Raw genomic sequence first — 16,231 nt, 5'->3', positions numbered from 1 at the left:
TACGGCCAATCGCTGATCTCGCTTTCTGTTCGTCACTCGTCCGGCTGTTTCAGATCTTCAATGCTTCCAGACTTGACCCTTTGATCCCTCCTCACTTCCCACCTTCCACCACCATCCCGCCCACACCATTCAGCATTACATCCCTCCAGTATCATCGACAAAGCAATCACGCGAGCCGTTCCTCGCTCCTACTCAGTGACCAGCAGTCTACTATTTGATGCATGCACCTCACGATTAGCATCGTCTCAATACGCAGACCTTTGGCGCGATCATCAACCGATCGACATCACTGATCCGCCCCGATCTGCATCTGGATTCGCGCACCCTTCCTCGAAGCTTTGGGAGCATCTGTGACCAGTCTCATCGATGCCTGTCGATCGCAGGCGTAACAAGTCCAGCTCCCCTTCTAAAGCCCGCACCTCCAATCAATCCTCCGCAACCACTTCGGCCGGCGCACACTCTTCCTTGAACACCGTCTCTGCGTCATCTGCGACTCTCGACAACGTCATCGGCGCTTCTACCGCTGTCGCCACCTCTTGCAGTGCACCAGCAGACGTCGACACAGGCCTCCGCAGAAGTCGAAGGCTTTCGGCCGCTACACCCCACACCGACGACATCTTCGACGCTCGCAGCCAATCGCCCTTCTCCACCTCTTCTAGCAGCCTACTCTCGGCGCCCGTGACACCTGCAACGGCCGTTTCCTCCCTGTCCTCCCGCCCCTCTTCTGCTCGTCGCAAGTCACTCGTCTCTTCGCCCGGTTCTTCCCTGGCCTCCCCCTCTACCACCTTGGCGCCCCTTCAAGCCACCCCCTCACGGGCTGGTGCAGGCGTATCGTCCGCTTCATCGTCCAACAACCTCGCCGCGAGCTCCGCTTCCACATCGTCCTCGGGACGCAAGGGCAAAGGCAAGGCCAAAGCGATTTCGGATACACCTGTCACCGACCTCGCCACTTCGACTTCCTCGACTTCGACCTCTGCAAAGGGAGAGCGCAAAGCTTCCTCCAGCAACGCTCAAAAGACATCCGAAAAGCCCTCCGCTTCTCGCTCCACGCCCTCGCCCGCATCGGCAGATAAGCCAAGCAGCAAGCGTCAGAAGCCCAACCCCAAGGCATCTGGATCCGGCGACTCCTCGTCTCGTACCCCTTCGACCTCGCCCTACTCGCTTCGCTCTCGCGGCAAGACTAGCACCGCCGAAGCTTCTTCGTCTTCCACTTCCGCCATGACTGGCCTCGATTCGAACAACGCCGAAGCTCGAGGCTCGGCGCGCACCTCGGCAGCCAAAGCCAAGGCATCTGCCAAGTCCAGACGTGCCTCTACGAGTGGATCCACCCGCTCGACGCGTAGCACCCACCAGCTCGGGTGCTCCGACGAGGCTGGCGACGACGAGGATGTGCACATGTCGGACGCTTCAAAGCAGCAGCCTGTCGGCATCGTTGAAGAGCCCATGGACAATGATCCGCACGACGCGGAAGAAGGTCTCCACATCGATGACGAGCATTTCGAGGATCTGGACCAAGACGAGGACGACCTGGATGAGGACGATGAGGATGAAGAGGACCGCGACGATGACGAGGACGGCGAAGATCGCCCGTCAGGTGCCGCCGACGAGCTCAGTGCCTTTGGAGACAACGATGACGATGACATCGTCGAGGATGATGGCGACCACGGCGGCGCTGGTGCCTTCGGCCTCAACCTTCGAGCGATGGCTGGATACATGTCGGGGCTTTCCACGCGATTCCGCAGCCTACTCACCTCTCTGCGGAACGAGACGGACTCCACCGCTCAGATGGTCGCCCTGCAAGAGCTGTCTGAGCTGCTTAGTGTCAGCACCGAGGACACACTGGCAGGCTACTTCCCTACCAATTCGTACGTCAAGGAGCTCGTCTACATCCTCGGCGGTCCCAAGCCGGAGCGAAACGATGTTGGTGGCAAGTCCGCTAAGATCGAGTCGGTCGACGACGGTCTCGACGATGAGATGAAGGCGGTGCTGGCTGCTGCTGCCGCTGCCGATATGGAAGAGGACAGCGGCGAAAAGATGTTGCTTGCCTGCCGCTGCCTCGCCAACCTCATCGAGGCCATGCCCTACGCAGCCCACAGCGTCGTCGCCAACGGCGCCATTCCCATCCTCAACGCCAAGCTCATGGAGATCACATTCATCGACCTGGCGGAACAGGTGCTACAGACGCTCGAGAAGATCTCGCAGGACTACCCCAGCTCCATCGTCAAGGAAGGCGGTCTCTCGGCCATTCTTCAATACCTCGACTTTTTCAACATCCACATCCAGCGCACAGCCATGACCGCTGCAGCCAACTGCTGCCGCAAGCTCACGCCCGAGTACCTCGGCATGGTCCGCGACGTGATGCCCATCATCCAAAACGTGCTCACCTACAGCGACCAGCGCCTGGTCGAGTCGGCATGCAAGTGCGTCGTGCGTATCGTCGAGAGCTACAGGACCTACCCGGAACTGTTGGAGCAGCTGCTCACAGGCGAGTTGCTCTCGGCGCTCAACAATCTGCTTCTGCCTGCGTCGTCCTCGCCAAGCTCCAATACCACGCTCGGTGCAAGCGTCTACACGGATGTGCTCAAGGCGCTCGGCACGGCCTGTCGAAGCAGTCCGCGTCTTGCAGTTGTGCTGCTCGAGAACAACATCGTCGAGACGCTCTACCACCTGCTCACCGGCTCTCCCGCGCCAACAGGCTCAGCTGGCGCCCCTGCCACACATGGCGTCAAGCTCGAGTCAGAGCAGGCCTCGGGACCTGAAAGCGCTGCCGAGACTGCTGCCGTGGCCGTCGTCCCCGAGGCTAGCGCTGAGGGTTTTGGCTCGGCTGTTGCAGTCGCTGACATGGCTGTGCTGCAGAATCTGGCCCAGCGACCCAAAGAGCAGATCCAGGAAGCTTTGTCGTTGGTCGGTGAGCTTCTCCCTCCTCTGCCGCGTGATGGTGTCTTTGATCCTCGTGGCTACAACGAGAAAGCATACCTCAAGCGCACTGCGGCCCGGAAGTCAGCGCCTGCAGCGAGAGTTGGCGAAGAGCGGACGGCATCCGACGCTTCTGCTCACACATCGACCGCGTCGACTCGTCCGCCGAACTCGCGCTCCAGCTCGACCCGCAGCAAGACGGCATCGCGACCCAAGACGGAGAAAGAGCTGTCGAGGGAGGCCGCTCAGTCCAAGCGGATCGAGATGTTGCAGAGCCGAACCGCCCTTGTCAAGCGCTTCACCTCGCTCGTGCTGCCCACCTTGGTCGAAGTCTACGCAGCCAGCGTCGCCCTTCACGTGCGTCACAAAGCGATCAACGGCATCCTCAAGATCATCAGCTTTGTCGATCCCGAATCGCTCGGCGAGACGCTCGATAACGTCCCGCTCGCCAGCTTCCTGGCTGCCATCCTCTCGTCTCGCGATCATCCGACTCTAGTCAACGGGGCGCTTCAGATCGTCGAGCTTCTCACTGAAAAGCTGCCCTCGCTCTACACGGCGCTGCTTCGACGCGAGGGAGTCATGTGGGAGATCGATGACATTGCATCGCAGACGCCGTCAGTGCGCCCCGCCTCCAACGGTGAAAGCACCTCGGGTGAAGGTGAGCGTGGTACCACCACCGCTCAGCCCTTGACTCTGCCCCGCGCTGCTAGCGGGACTAGCGCTTTGGCGATCGATGCAGCTGCGAACGCTGCCGGCATGGGTCTTTCCTCCGGATCAAGCCTGGCCCGTCTCATCGCTGCAGCCTCCGCCTCAGGTCAGGGATCCGGGCTGGTCGATGCATTGAACGCTCGTCACTCGTCGTCTACCTCGTCGACCTCTGCCTTCAATGCGCAGGCCTCGGCCGAGGCGACGGATGCCAGCATCTGGCGAGCGCGCGTGTTGCGCGACAAATTTTCGGCAGAGGCCAGCTCGTCTGAGGGTGCACAGAGCGCGGCTCAAGCGCTTGAGCACATCAAGGACCTCGTCAAACGTCTTTCTGCTGCTTCCGCAGATGGTAGAGAGGCAGACGCCCAAGATGTGCTGCAGCAGGTGTCGTCGCTCTTCTCCCGCAGCGACGAGCCCATTTCGAGCTTCGAACTGCTCCGCTCCGGCCTGGTCGAGTCTCTGTACTCCTTCGCCACTTCTAGCGACGGCGGCATTCCCTTGGCGCAAAGGCGCTCGCTGCTGATCTCGACTCTGATGGACACCGACACCGAGACGAGCCAGAGCGGAGCCAATGTTCTCGTCAGGAGGTTGCAAGAAGCGCTCAGCCGTCTGGAGAATGTCGAGATCACAACGGCGCTCAGTGGAAGCAGCGACGAGGTGCGAAAGAGTCCAAGTGCCATGCTCGGACGTCAGCTGCGTCTGCGGCTGCAGGCAGAGGACTCGACCGATATTCCGCGCAGCTGCAACAACATCATTGTCACCATCCACGCTGTCGCCACCTTCCAGTCTCTCAGCGATTATCTCCGACCCAAGATCGCCGTGTCCTCGGGTGCTTCTGGTGCAAGCTCAGGAAGCGGCGCGGGCGCTGCTGGCTCGTCTGCTTCCTCGCGACTCTCCTCCGTGCTTGCCGCGTTTGCAGCAGCGACAAGCGGCTCTGGCGGCTTCCCGGAGCTCGGCGGCAGCAGCTCGGCCCTGAGCAGCCTTAGAGACGCCAATGCTTCCAGTTCATCGAAAGACCAGTCTGCGAAGGACGGAAGCAAGAGCGAAGAGACAGGCAGCCTGAGCAACGATCTCGGCAAGGGCAAGCAGGACGCGGATGGCAAAGCTGAGAGCAAGCAAGCAGGCCAGGCATCCGAGTCCGCCTCCGCGGAAGCCATTCGGGACGCAGAAGCTCGCGAGGAGGCTCGTGCGCTCGCTCGACACCTCTTTGGCGCTGGCGACGGCCCCTCCGCGGCAACCGACGGCGAAGGCAATGGAACAGACGCCAACAACACCAACGGCGCGGACGACGAAGCGCTCGCGCGCTCGCTCATGGAGGGTCTGCTCCAGGGCGCCGAGTTCGACGACGACGAGGGCTTCACTGATGAAGAAGGCTTTGACGAGGAGATCTTGCAAAGCGAGATCCCTGCTGATGGCGCCAACGGCGCATCTGGCGGTCTCGGCGCCGCCGACGGCTCTGACGCTGCAGACAAGACGATCAATCTCGACGTCGAGAAGGAAGGAGGAAAGATCGTGGCCAAGACGCCAGAGGGCACGCGCATCGCAACGCCGAACAATGGCTCTGGCACGCCGAAGCCGTCCGACAGCACTGCTGCTGGTGCCTCGGCCTCTGCCGCATCGGGCTCGTCCTCATCAGCGACAGCTAGCCCAGCCAAGCCGTCGTCGTACGCCTCCGCACTGCAGAAGAAGCCTTCGGACTGGCACCTTGAATTCTCCATCGGATCCGAGAAGCTCGATCTCGACACCACCATCTATGGCGCAGTGCATCGCTTCGAGACCTCGCAGGCACGAGACCAGAGTCAGTCTATCGTCTCGACGCTGCACGGCGGTAGCAAGCATATCTGGAGCAACGTATACACCGTCCGATACAAGAAGGTCTCCGGTGCCGACTCCAAGTCTGGAGCCGAAGCGACGCCAGAGCCCACTTCCGCCGAGAGCGCCGCCGTCGAGCTTCCCGCCTCAGTCAAGGAGGATGCGCCTTACGCCAAGCTTCTCCAGCTGCTCGCTGTTCTTCACTCGCTCAACATGGAATGGAGAGAGGTCTCGCGAGCTGGCGCTGTCAGCACTGGTGTGGAGCAGACCACCCACGCCCCGTCCGCATCGCTGGCTGAGTCCGCCTTTGTCAACAACAAGCTCACGGCCAAACTCAATCGTCAGCTCGAGGAACCCATGATCGTCGCTTCTGCCTGCCTTCCCGCCTGGTCGACGGATCTGCCGAAATGCTTCCCCTTCTTGTTCCCCTTCGAGGCCCGCTTCGCCTTCCTGCAGTCGACGTCGTTTGGCTACGCACGCTTGCTCACTAGATGGCAAGCGTTGCACAGTCGAAACCAGGAGCCTGGCAGCAGCAGCTCGTCGCGTTTGGATGATTCGTTCGGCTTCTTGGGTCGACTTCAACGACAGAAGGTGCGCATCTCACGAGGCAACTTGCTCGCCTCTGCATTCAAGGTTTTCGAGCTGTACGGCTCCAACTCATCGGTGCTCGAGGTCGAGTACTTCGAAGAGGTAGGCACAGGTCTGGGTCCCACGCTCGAGTTCTACTCGCTCGTGTCGAAGGAGTTTGCTCGCCGGGATCTCAAGCTGTGGCGCGACAGTCGCGCCGGTGGCTCGAGCGAGGATGGCAGTCAGTACGTCTTCAGCCCGCTGGGCCTCTTTCCAGCTCCTCTGCTGGTGGCTGGCAGCGAACTTGAGCAAGGCGCGACCGCATCGACTTCAGAGAGTGGCGAGGCTTCCGGGTCCATTCAGAAGCGCTTGCAGGCCTTCCGCATCCTGGGCCAGTTTGTAGCCAAGGCTCTGCTGGATTCGCGCATCATCGACTGCAACTTCTCGCCCGTCTTCATGCGAGCTGCACTCAACCAGCACGTGGCGCCGACGTTGGCCACACTGTCCGCCGTCGATCCTACCCTGGCTCGATCGCTGTCCTCGATGCGTCAGATGCCAGCGGAGGAGATCGAGTCGCTCGGGCTCGACTTCACGCTGCCCGGATACGAATCGATCGAGCTGCACCCTGGCGGACGAGAAGAAACGGTGACGGGCGCCAACGTGGAGCAATACGTTTCGGAGGTGCTGGACCTGACGCTGCAGAAAGGTGTCCGCGCGGCAGTCCGGGCATTCCGCCAAGGCTTCAGCCTGATCTTCCCTATCTCAGCCATGACGAGCTTCACGGCGGATGAGCTGGTGATGCTGTTTGGCAATACGGAGGAAGACTGGAGCGAGGCGACGCTTCTGGCGAGCCTCAAGCCTGATCACGGCCTCAACTCGGACTCGCCCACGTTCCGCGACATCATCACCATCATGGCATCGTTCGACGTGAGCCAGCGTCGCGAGTTCCTGCAATGGCTGACTGGGTCTCCCAAGTTGCCCATCGGTGGATTCTCGGGACTGCACCCGCAGCTGACAATTGTCAAGCGTCCGCACGAGGCCCCCTTGACGCCGGACGACTATCTGCCAAGTGTGATGACGTGCGTCAATTACCTCAAGATGCCCAACTACTCGTCGCGCGACAAGATGCGCGAGCGACTCCAGACCGCCATGAAAGAGGGCTCGACCAGCTTTCATCTCTCCTAGTTTCGCATCTTGATGCTAGCGACTCGTTTCATCCGCCCATGTCTCGGTGTCCCACTCCATTGTACCAACCATTCATCTCAATGTTCACGAATTGAAAGCAACTTTGTTCTTCACTGTCCCAGCCTGAAATTGCACCCTCGCGAAAGGGGGCAGGGTCTACTGTGGTTGATACGTCAACGACCCGACAAGCCGTACACTCGGCTACCGCTTGGCGAGAGGTAGGAGTGTGAGCATGACACATCTCTACGTTGAGGCTTGTGTGCGTTCTTCTGTGGCTTTCGGTTCTCGCCTGTTCTCCACATTTGGAAGGCAAACCTAAAAAATTGCGGTAGCAGAACGGCAGAAGCGGAAAACGAGGCGAAGCGAGAACACAAAAGTGTCGGGACGAATCGTGGAGGGTGCGGACCAGGTCACACTACCTTCGCACCCTTCATCCCGAGTCTCTCTCAACGCCATCATCATCCCATCAGCTGGTCGAGCTTCCCTCAGCGCACACACTCCATCACTTTGAACTGCGACAAGGCGGACATGCTCTAGCACTCGTCAGCACTCCGTCGTCACAGCTTCGAAGCGCCGGCGTCCGTTTTGGAAGTACCGCACCAGGCTCAGTCGGAGCAACACCTCCCTAAAACCGGTCGAGACCCACCGCCTGAAGCTCTTCGCGTGTACATACACACAGCCAGCAGGTCCGCTTCGTCACTCGACCTAGCCATATGACCCCCGCCCGGCATGACGTCCTCATCCTCGTCCAGCAGAGTCAATCCCGGACCCTCTTCGTCCTCCCGCAACCTTCCAGGAGCCATGCCATCGACTCAGCCAGCTGATCCTTCGGAGATTTCGGCCACGGCCCAAGCTCTATTACAAGCCCACTACGGTCGCTTGAAGCAGGGCACGGCCGCCTCTTCTGCAGACTCGCCCGAGTCACAACGCACACAACTCGGCAAGCTCGAGCAAGCCATCGCCAACATCGACAGAGTCTGCCTCCAACTTGACAATCTGCAGGTGGCTCAGCAGCTTCATGCCGGCAAAGGCTCAACAGCGCCGGTTGCCCGGACGCTACAGCCTCTTGGTCCGCTAGCTTTCTGGCCTGCCCGTCTTGCCACCGCCGACGACTCGGTCTATGTACGACAAGATGCACAGGGTCTCTCGCTGCGGGATCAAGTACTGCTGGAAGATGAAGCGCTACCGACACTGACCTCCAGGCCGAAGAATGGGGGCAAGGTCACTGTGTCCGTCCGACTCTCGGAACCCAGTCGAACTGTAGAGGTGGCATACGTCAAGATGACCTACAGGGACGCACAGACGCAGCTGCAAGCACGGAAGGCACGCTACGTCGCCTCCGCAGCTGAGCTCAGACAGACTGTTGCTCCCGAATTGCGAGCAGCCGCGCCAGAAGATATGATGGCGGGAGCGGCGATCGGATGGACAGGAGGTCACACTGTCAGTCAGGAAAACGAGGCACTCAACGAGGAAGGATTACCTTTCTACGAGCCGGTCGAGAAGATCACAGAAGAAGAGGCGACGCAAAACAAGAAGGCGTACCTGCAGCCATTCGTACGCTCAGACGACAAGCTCGCCACGGACAAGGATGAACGACGACAATGGCTTGACAAGATGCTCAGCAAGTTGGAGGAGGAAGAAAAGGACGAGGACTCAGACGAGGAGGCGCAAGGTGCACAAGGATCATCTCTCGCCTCTTCATCGACAAGATCGGCATCAGAGCAGAGTCCGTCGACGGATGCAGCACCGTCTGCGGAAGAAGAGACTAGAGTTGTCCTTCGTGCTCGCACTCCAAGCCCTCCGCCAACTCCCGAAACCGAGACAAAAGCACTGCCCGAGATCGTATCAGCGACACGTCCGCCTCCACCCAAGTCAGCACTCAAGCCGACCGCACGTCCCATCATCGAGCAGCGTCCGTCGTTCGGCTCGGCCGGCATCCGTCATGGCTTTCTCAACCTCAACCCGTCCAGTCCGGGTGCTATCAAGAGTTCCTACTCGTGGGAAGATCTCGAGCGGGAAGAGAAGAAGAACAAGCCAGCGCAGGCGTCCGAGTCTGAACGCCCTTCGCGCAGCCACACGCCTACGCCATTGAGTCGCGAAAGCAGCACCATGGCCTCCTCCCTGCTGGGTCGAGTGACAGGAGCAAGTTCAAGCCCGATGACGAGCGGCACCAGCACACCGACCAAGAAGAGCGTTCGCATCAAGAGTCCCGAACGAGCGCATCCAGAGGCAGCAGCTGGCTCGGGTCTCACACCTTTGCAACGGGCGCTGAGGTCCAGCATCCGTGTCAAGGAGAACTATGACGAGCCCAGTGCTTCGTCCCAGCCTGCGATGGACGCTTCGTCAAAGATGGCGCGAGCGCTCGAGTCTGGTTCCGGGACTGCGGGGAAGCGTCACCGCGATGACATCGGTGTAGAAGAAGAAGCCGAACGCATTGTTCAACTTCTCGGGCCAGGTGTGGTGGAGGGTCACCCGAACGCTCCCTCTTCAGACGTGCTCAAGAAAATGCAAGAGGCACACGACGAAGAACAGCGCTTCTCTACACCTGAAGCACTGGCCGCTCGAGCCAAACAAGAGGAGGAGGAGCGGGAGAAGGAGCGACTGCAGAGGTTGGCCGAGAAGCCGGCACTTGGTCATTCGGTGATGGAGAGACCAAAATCGAGCCAGGACAAAGGAAAGGCAGTGTCGACGCAGGTCAAGGCGCAACAGGCCAAGTTCAGCGCTTTCAAGGCCGGCTTCTTGAATCAGAAGCCGACACCGACCAAGTTCGTGCCCAACACCAATGTGTCGCGGAAAGCAGGGAGCGGGGCTGGTGTGCCTGCTGCGCCCACTCAGTCGCTTGGCATGTCGGCGCTCGATCGCGCTTCGTTAGGAGATGACGAGCTGAGCGAGCGGCGACAGGCGATGGGGCTGCCGGCTGCCGTTCCGCATGCAAGACCGTCGAAGGCCTATGCGGAAAAGATGAAGCAGCGACAAGAAGGCGGTGCATCTCAGAGCCAGGACCAGGATGATTCAACAGGCACAATAGCGGACAAGACGGTCAAGCTTGCAAGACCGACAGCGGACGACGATGTACCTCGGCCAGGTCGCGTGCGCTTTGGTCCTCCTGCTGGCGCTGCTGAAGCTGATCACGATGACGGGGACGAGCAAGTCCCAGAGATCATGCCCTCGACAACGCTGGACAACCACCTGTCAGACGACATCGACAATGCGCAAGAACTGGACGAGGAGCAAGAGGATCCCAAGATCCTGGGCGAAGGTGCCGACACAGACGAGGAAGATGCCTACTACGACTCGTACCTCTCCAAACGATCTCGTCGCGCTGCCGCGTCTGACAGTCGAGGCTTGGACGTCGATGATGACGATGATGACGATGACCTTGACGACGACATTGAGGACGAAGACGACTGGGGAGTGGATGAAGATGACTTTGACGAGGACGAAGACGACGACTTCGACTACGATCCAGAAGATCTTATGGCCCTAGCGCCGAAAATGCGTGAGGATGTGGACGCTCTCTCCGCGCATCCAGAGCTACTCAAGGAGTATGAGGAGGCGCGGGCTAGATTGGCTGCGATGGGTCTGGCCATCCCTGGCGATGCGGCTGCGGGCGGAAGCGACCAGACGAGAGCTGCAATGATCGCCGCAGCCAGAGCAGCGGGTCAGTCGCAGGCAGACGAGGAGGATGAGGACGACTACGAGATGGACGTGGTGCCGCTGGACGAAGCTGTGGAAGATTCCGAGTATCAAGGCAACACCTCTTCTACAGGCGCAGGACCTGGCTCGCGCATCTCACGATTCAAGGCGTCACTCGCGCAGAGACAGATGGAAAACACGCGAAGGGCCGCACCATCTTCCGGAAAGAATCTGGAAGACATGCTCTCATCAGCTCAGAACCTGGGTCAGTCCCAGCCATCCGCTTTCGAAGCAAAGTCCGCCGCCTTCAGCATGGATGGCCGCTCCAACGACGACGTCAACACCCGCGGTGCGCCGATGATGATCATTCCCTCGCTTGCGCCCGTGCGCTTCCCCAAGAACGGCGATCTGGTGGAAGGCAAATCCACGGGGCCTGTCGACTTGGACGGTGGCGAGAGCGACGACGATGACGAAAAGGCCGAAATGGTCATGCGCAGTCGGCTGGAGAGGCTGGAGTGGAGGAAGGAGCATCCGGAAGAAGCCAAGAGACTGTCAGAGAGCAAGCGGGCAAGGGAGATGGTCGAGCAGGGCAAGGCACCTCCGCCTGTGGCCAGGAGAGAGGACAAGGAGGAAGTCGGGGATGAGGCGAGCCAGGCCGAGGTGAAGCCCAAGAAGGTCAGCCGGTTCAAGGCTGCTCGTATGGGTCAGTGAGACTGCATTAATTCGCTCATCCACCATTGCACCGGAAGCCTGTGTTTGTGTGAGAACAGCGTTGCAGATTGAGAAGCTTGTGCAAGATGGATAGCCGGAAGTCGGGCGTAGCGGAACGGCGTCGAAAGAAAAATTTAAGAAGCTTTGGCCAGTGTGAAACGAGACTGCTCTGCTGCCTCGAAAATTTTGGAAGTGGAGTCGGAGGAAAGAAAAACCTTAAACCGACGTTGACGACTTCCTTCGACTGAGCCATCATCACCATCGACTCATAGCGCTGTACTCACAGTTGCGACATAGCAGACCCCTGCACGAGCTGCTACGATCGACTCTGTCAAGATGAGTGGAGTCGGTGCGGTCCCCGCTTCGCGCTTCACTCGACCATTACCGCACACGCAGCTCAACCATTTCCTGCGCACCACCAAATCGCTCCTCGCCTCGGGTGGTCTCGATAACGAGGACATCGTATATGTTGTCACGCCTCATTCTCCGACACTCGATCAGGCAGTGGCAGCGATCAGCTTTGCGTACCTTCAACAGCAACTCGATTCTAGCGCACATACACAGCGTCGATACGTACCCGTCCTCTCGGCTCCCCGTCAAGCCACCCTTACTGATACCGTGCCGGAGCTCGCATTGGCGTTGCAGGCGGCCTTGATAGCGCAGGAGAGCCTGATCTTCGAGAATGATGAAGTGTACAAGACGGTCAACGCGTATACGTCCAAGAAGAAGGTGGTGCTCGTAGGCGGTACGACCGAGCAGAAGGGAACGGAGGCATGGAAGCAGTGGCTGGATTTGCATGGCGCCGACTTGTTCGGCGTAATCGACACGGAGAACACCCTGCCAAAGGAGATGCACGACGAGCAAGGAGATGTCAACGAGCGACTCAATGTCGCGCTCTTCCCACCTCAAGCTATGAGGGGCAGCGGCGAGGCAGAGCCGGCTCTGTCATCCTTGGTTGCTCTGTGGGCAAAAACACAGCTCGCAGAAGATACCTCGAGTGGCGCATCGACTTCGGCAATCCCTCTAACAAGGGAGCCAGCAGACTTCTTGCTCGCTGCGATCTTGCTTGAAAGTGACAACCTATCCGAATCCAAGACCAACTCGGCAGACCTCGGCGCTGTGGGCTGGCTCAGCCCCCGTTCATCCTTCCAACTTCAGGACCAAGATCATGCGACCTCTGTTGAAGGAGAACAAGAGGACGAGCTGAATGACGACGAAGCAAACGCACCCAACTTTGACGCCTTTGTGCCCACCTTCCCGGACCTGGATGCCATGTACCGGGCGTTGCGGGTCGCATCTGGTCGGTCGGCGGCAAAGGACGCAGCGGCTTCGTCCGATAGTACTGTCGCACTCGGGACTGCCGCCGCCGACATTGGAAACGCGTCGCCCGACCATTTCCAATGGAACCTCATCACCAACACGCTTGCCAACTTGGAGGAAGAGAAGAGGGCTGTCGTGCCTGATCACGTCCGCAAGACCATTGTGGGCGACTTCGCCGCCGTCCTCACGTCCAGCACTGCTACGACGCTGCTCAAACCCATCGGCACACACCTTGGAAAGGCACTCAGCGGCAACAGCATGCTCGATCTCGTTTCCGTCCAAAAGGAAGTCAACGGCGTCGTCTCGACACAAATTACAACCGAGGCTCAAACTTTTGAAGCGCTGTCGGTCGCCGTCAGCGCTATGCATGCATTCGTTCAGATCAACTGGACTGGACCGGAGCTGCCAGACGTATTGGAGCCACTTTCAATGTTGCGAGCGTCGTCGCCAGAGGCGTACCCGCCTCGGCCGATAGATACGGACGCCGAGGACAAGGCAAACAGCGAGGCCAAGCGTCTCATCCACGGTGCCTCGCTCGAAGCACTTGCGTTCAAAGGCGAGCCGGCGTACCATCTCTGTCAGGTGCCATTCTTCCTTGTCTTCTCCAAGCTCGTCATTGAGGCGCTTTGGACCGCTCAATCTCAGCAAACACCAGAAGCTGCCTCGGGCCGTGTCAACATCGAGACGCTCCCTTGGTGGAGGCTGCGCGCTTACACCGTGCACAGTCATGTACTCGACGAGCCTGTCGCATTCGGCAAACGCGTGTTCGACCCAGTCAACAAGCTGCGCGATGTGTTGGTCGCTCGAGCTTCCGCGCCCTCACACAACGACAAGAGTGACTGGGCCTCGCTCGCGTCACGTCTCATCCTGGAACGAGGCGTCGCACTGCAGAGGCTGGGAAGCGATCGCGAGGCATCCGAGACGTTTGTCGATGCGGCCAAGGAGAATAGCCTGCGGTATCGCATGTCGGGTGCGCTCGGCAAGAGGACCAAGTTCCAGAAGGAAGACAAGACGCAGCTGGTGTTGTTGGCCAAGAGTGTGGTTGTGGATGGTGGAAAGGAGGATGAAGAGGCTGAATCGAAGACGGAGGAGAATCCGTCTTTGCCAGAATCCGAGGGCGAGATCGAGGAACCACTCGAGACAGGATTCGCATCGAAAGCAAACCCAGAAGATCAAGTTGCCGGCATGCCGTCCACATTCGCCCTCAACGACGATACCCTGCTCGAGCAGACCAAGTTCACCTCGACAACCGCAACTGCCTCATCAATTGGCGACAATGCCGACGTCAACGCTGACCTGCTCCAATTGGACCCGAACGCGCAGCCTCCTCTCGCGGTCCTTGATCAGTGCATCCTGCTCGCTCTCTGCCTCAACATCCGCAACACGCAAGCCGCGCACGGCCTCACAGCCAATCAGATGCAGATCTTCATCTCGCGCGTCATCGCCCATCCGCGCAATTGGATGGTGCACACCATGTCGCTCCTCCTGCGCGCTCGTCTCGAGTCCACACGCACACGCACCGTTGAGCGCTCCGTCCTTCAGCTTCAAGCGCTGATCGACCAGATGCCGACCAATGACTCGTCCATCCAAGAGCGTCTCAAGTTCTTCCACGCGCTCGACCTGCCGCCCAAGTGGGAGATGCAGGCGGAACTGGCGAGACGTTACGCCAGTATTGGAGTCACTCGGTCGGCGATGGAGATCTTCGAGCGGGTGGAGATGTGGGAGGAGGTAGTGACGTGTCTTGGCATGCTGGGCAGGCAGGAGGAGGGTGTCGAGGTGGTGCGCGAGCTGCTCGAAGGGAAGAAGGTCGAAGCGGATGTGGATGTCTCGGTTCGACGACGCAACGCCGATACTCAGAACGTCAGCGAGGCGCAGAGGGTCATGTACACGCGCATGGACCGCGCTAGGGAGGCCAAGCTGTGGTGTCTTCTGGGCGACCTAGAGCCAACCTTGGCGCTGAAGCACTACGGGAAGGCGTGGCAGGTGAGCGCGAGCTCGTCCGCCCGCGCAGCCCGCAGTCTGGGTGGAGTGTACTTCACCAAGCAGGACTTTGCCCAGGCGGCTCAATGGCTGAAGAGGGCGCTCAAGATCAACCCGCTCTTTACGAGGTCTTGGTTCATTCTTGGATGTTGCTACATGCGGCTAGAGAAGTGGAAGGAGGCAGCACAGTGTTTCCGCCGTTGCACGGCGCTGGACGACGAGGACATGGAGAGCTGGAACAACCTCGCGAGCTGTTATCTGCGCATGGTGGACGCTTCCTCGACCGCAGACGCGGTGGGAGTGGAGAGGATGGGCGCGCAAGGAGGGCTGCCAGACATTCTCGAGGCGGAGGAAGAAGCGGACCGCGTGTGGGACGACACCGCTGCCTCGGACGACGATGAAGGGCTCAGCGAGTGGAGCGGCAGTTCTCGTTCCGATTCCGGCGTCGAAGTCTCCTCCAGCGAAAGTTCCGTCGCGGATAGCGATGCGGGCACAGAAACCGGTCTGCCCAATCCAGGCGAGGTTGGCAGCGCCCCTCACCGACGAGGCAACGCGACGACAGCCTACTCGCTCAAACTTCTCGCCCACCGCTCGCTGCAGCAGTCGCTGCGATTCGCCCACGACAACTGGCGCGTGTGGTACAACTACATGATCGTCTGCATCGACGTTGGGTACCTGCTCGAGGCCACGCGCGCCCTGGTGAGGGTAACGGAGATCCAGACGCGCAACAAGAGCAACGACGCCGAGCGGGCGGCGACGGTAGATCTGTCGGTGTTGGCACGGCTGCTGGACGCCGTGACACGGACGTCCAAAAGCGAACTGGAAGCTGCAACGCTGGCCTCCGTCGAGGCGTATGAAGCGGCCAAAGCAGCGCACGACTCGACGGGTGGTGAAGGTGCAGCACCCATCGCGCCCAAGGTGGATCAGAACAGCGGTTTGGGCCTCTACCCCGCCCTACGTCGCCTGTTCGACGAAACCCTGCTCGCGCGCATCTCAACTTCCGCGCCCATCTGGAAGCTCTACGCCCGCCTTCTGCTGTGGAACGACGAAAAGCAAAAAGCCGTCCAGACTGCCCTGCTCAACGCGTACAATGCAGCCCTAACTGAGGCGATCAACAACGACACGCTCAACAGCGACAAAGCGGTCTTCGTCGGACTGCTGTACGATCTTCGCAATTTGGTGGATGCCCTGCTGGATCTAGCTGATGAAGGAGGAAAGGGAGATGCGCCAGAGCCGAGGTTCCAGGCAAGGAGCTTGGTCAGGAGTTTCCTGGCAAAGACAAAGAGCAGCTGGGAGGACGAGGTGGAGTATGAGGAGGCCAAGGAGCTGTTGGAGTCGCTCAAGAGCTGATTCCCTAATCTGATGAATGAATGCATTGCAAAATGAACATGATGTGTGT

General features: G+C 59.8%; 3 protein-coding genes across 3 annotated transcripts; all 3 read left to right on the top strand.

The window, feature by feature from the left end:
- Positions 1-366: 366 nt before the first annotated feature.
- PSEUBRA_001462 (uncharacterized protein) lies at positions 367-7,185 on the top strand (the record flags this gene model as incomplete). The annotated part of the gene is made up of 1 exon (XM_059464648.1): positions 367-7,185. One exon carries the CDS (start codon positions 367-369, stop codon positions 7,183-7,185), a length of 6,819 nt encoding a protein of 2,272 aa, XP_059320825.1.
- A 729-nt stretch (positions 7,186-7,914) lies between these two features.
- On the top strand, positions 7,915-11,532 carry PSEUBRA_001461 (protein of unknown function DUF3835; the record flags this gene model as incomplete). Its single annotated transcript, XM_016434713.2, has 1 exon — positions 7,915-11,532. One exon carries the CDS (start codon positions 7,915-7,917, stop codon positions 11,530-11,532), a length of 3,618 nt encoding a protein of 1,205 aa, XP_016293753.2.
- A 336-nt stretch (positions 11,533-11,868) lies between these two features.
- PSEUBRA_001460 (Tetratricopeptide TPR2) lies at positions 11,869-16,182 on the top strand (the record flags this gene model as incomplete). Its single annotated transcript, XM_016434708.1, has 1 exon — positions 11,869-16,182. One exon carries the CDS (start codon positions 11,869-11,871, stop codon positions 16,180-16,182), a length of 4,314 nt encoding a protein of 1,437 aa, XP_016293752.1.
- Between the last annotated feature and the right edge of the window lie 49 nt (positions 16,183-16,231).

Source organism: Kalmanozyma brasiliensis (genome assembly GCF_000497045.1).
Source record: "Kalmanozyma brasiliensis GHG001 unplaced genomic scaffold PSEUBRA_SCAF14, whole genome shotgun sequence".
Taxonomy (NCBI): Eukaryota; Fungi; Basidiomycota; class Ustilaginomycetes; order Ustilaginales; genus Kalmanozyma; species Kalmanozyma brasiliensis.
The sequence above is the reverse complement of the archived record's forward strand: the minus strand, read 5'-3'. Positions and strand labels throughout refer to the sequence as shown.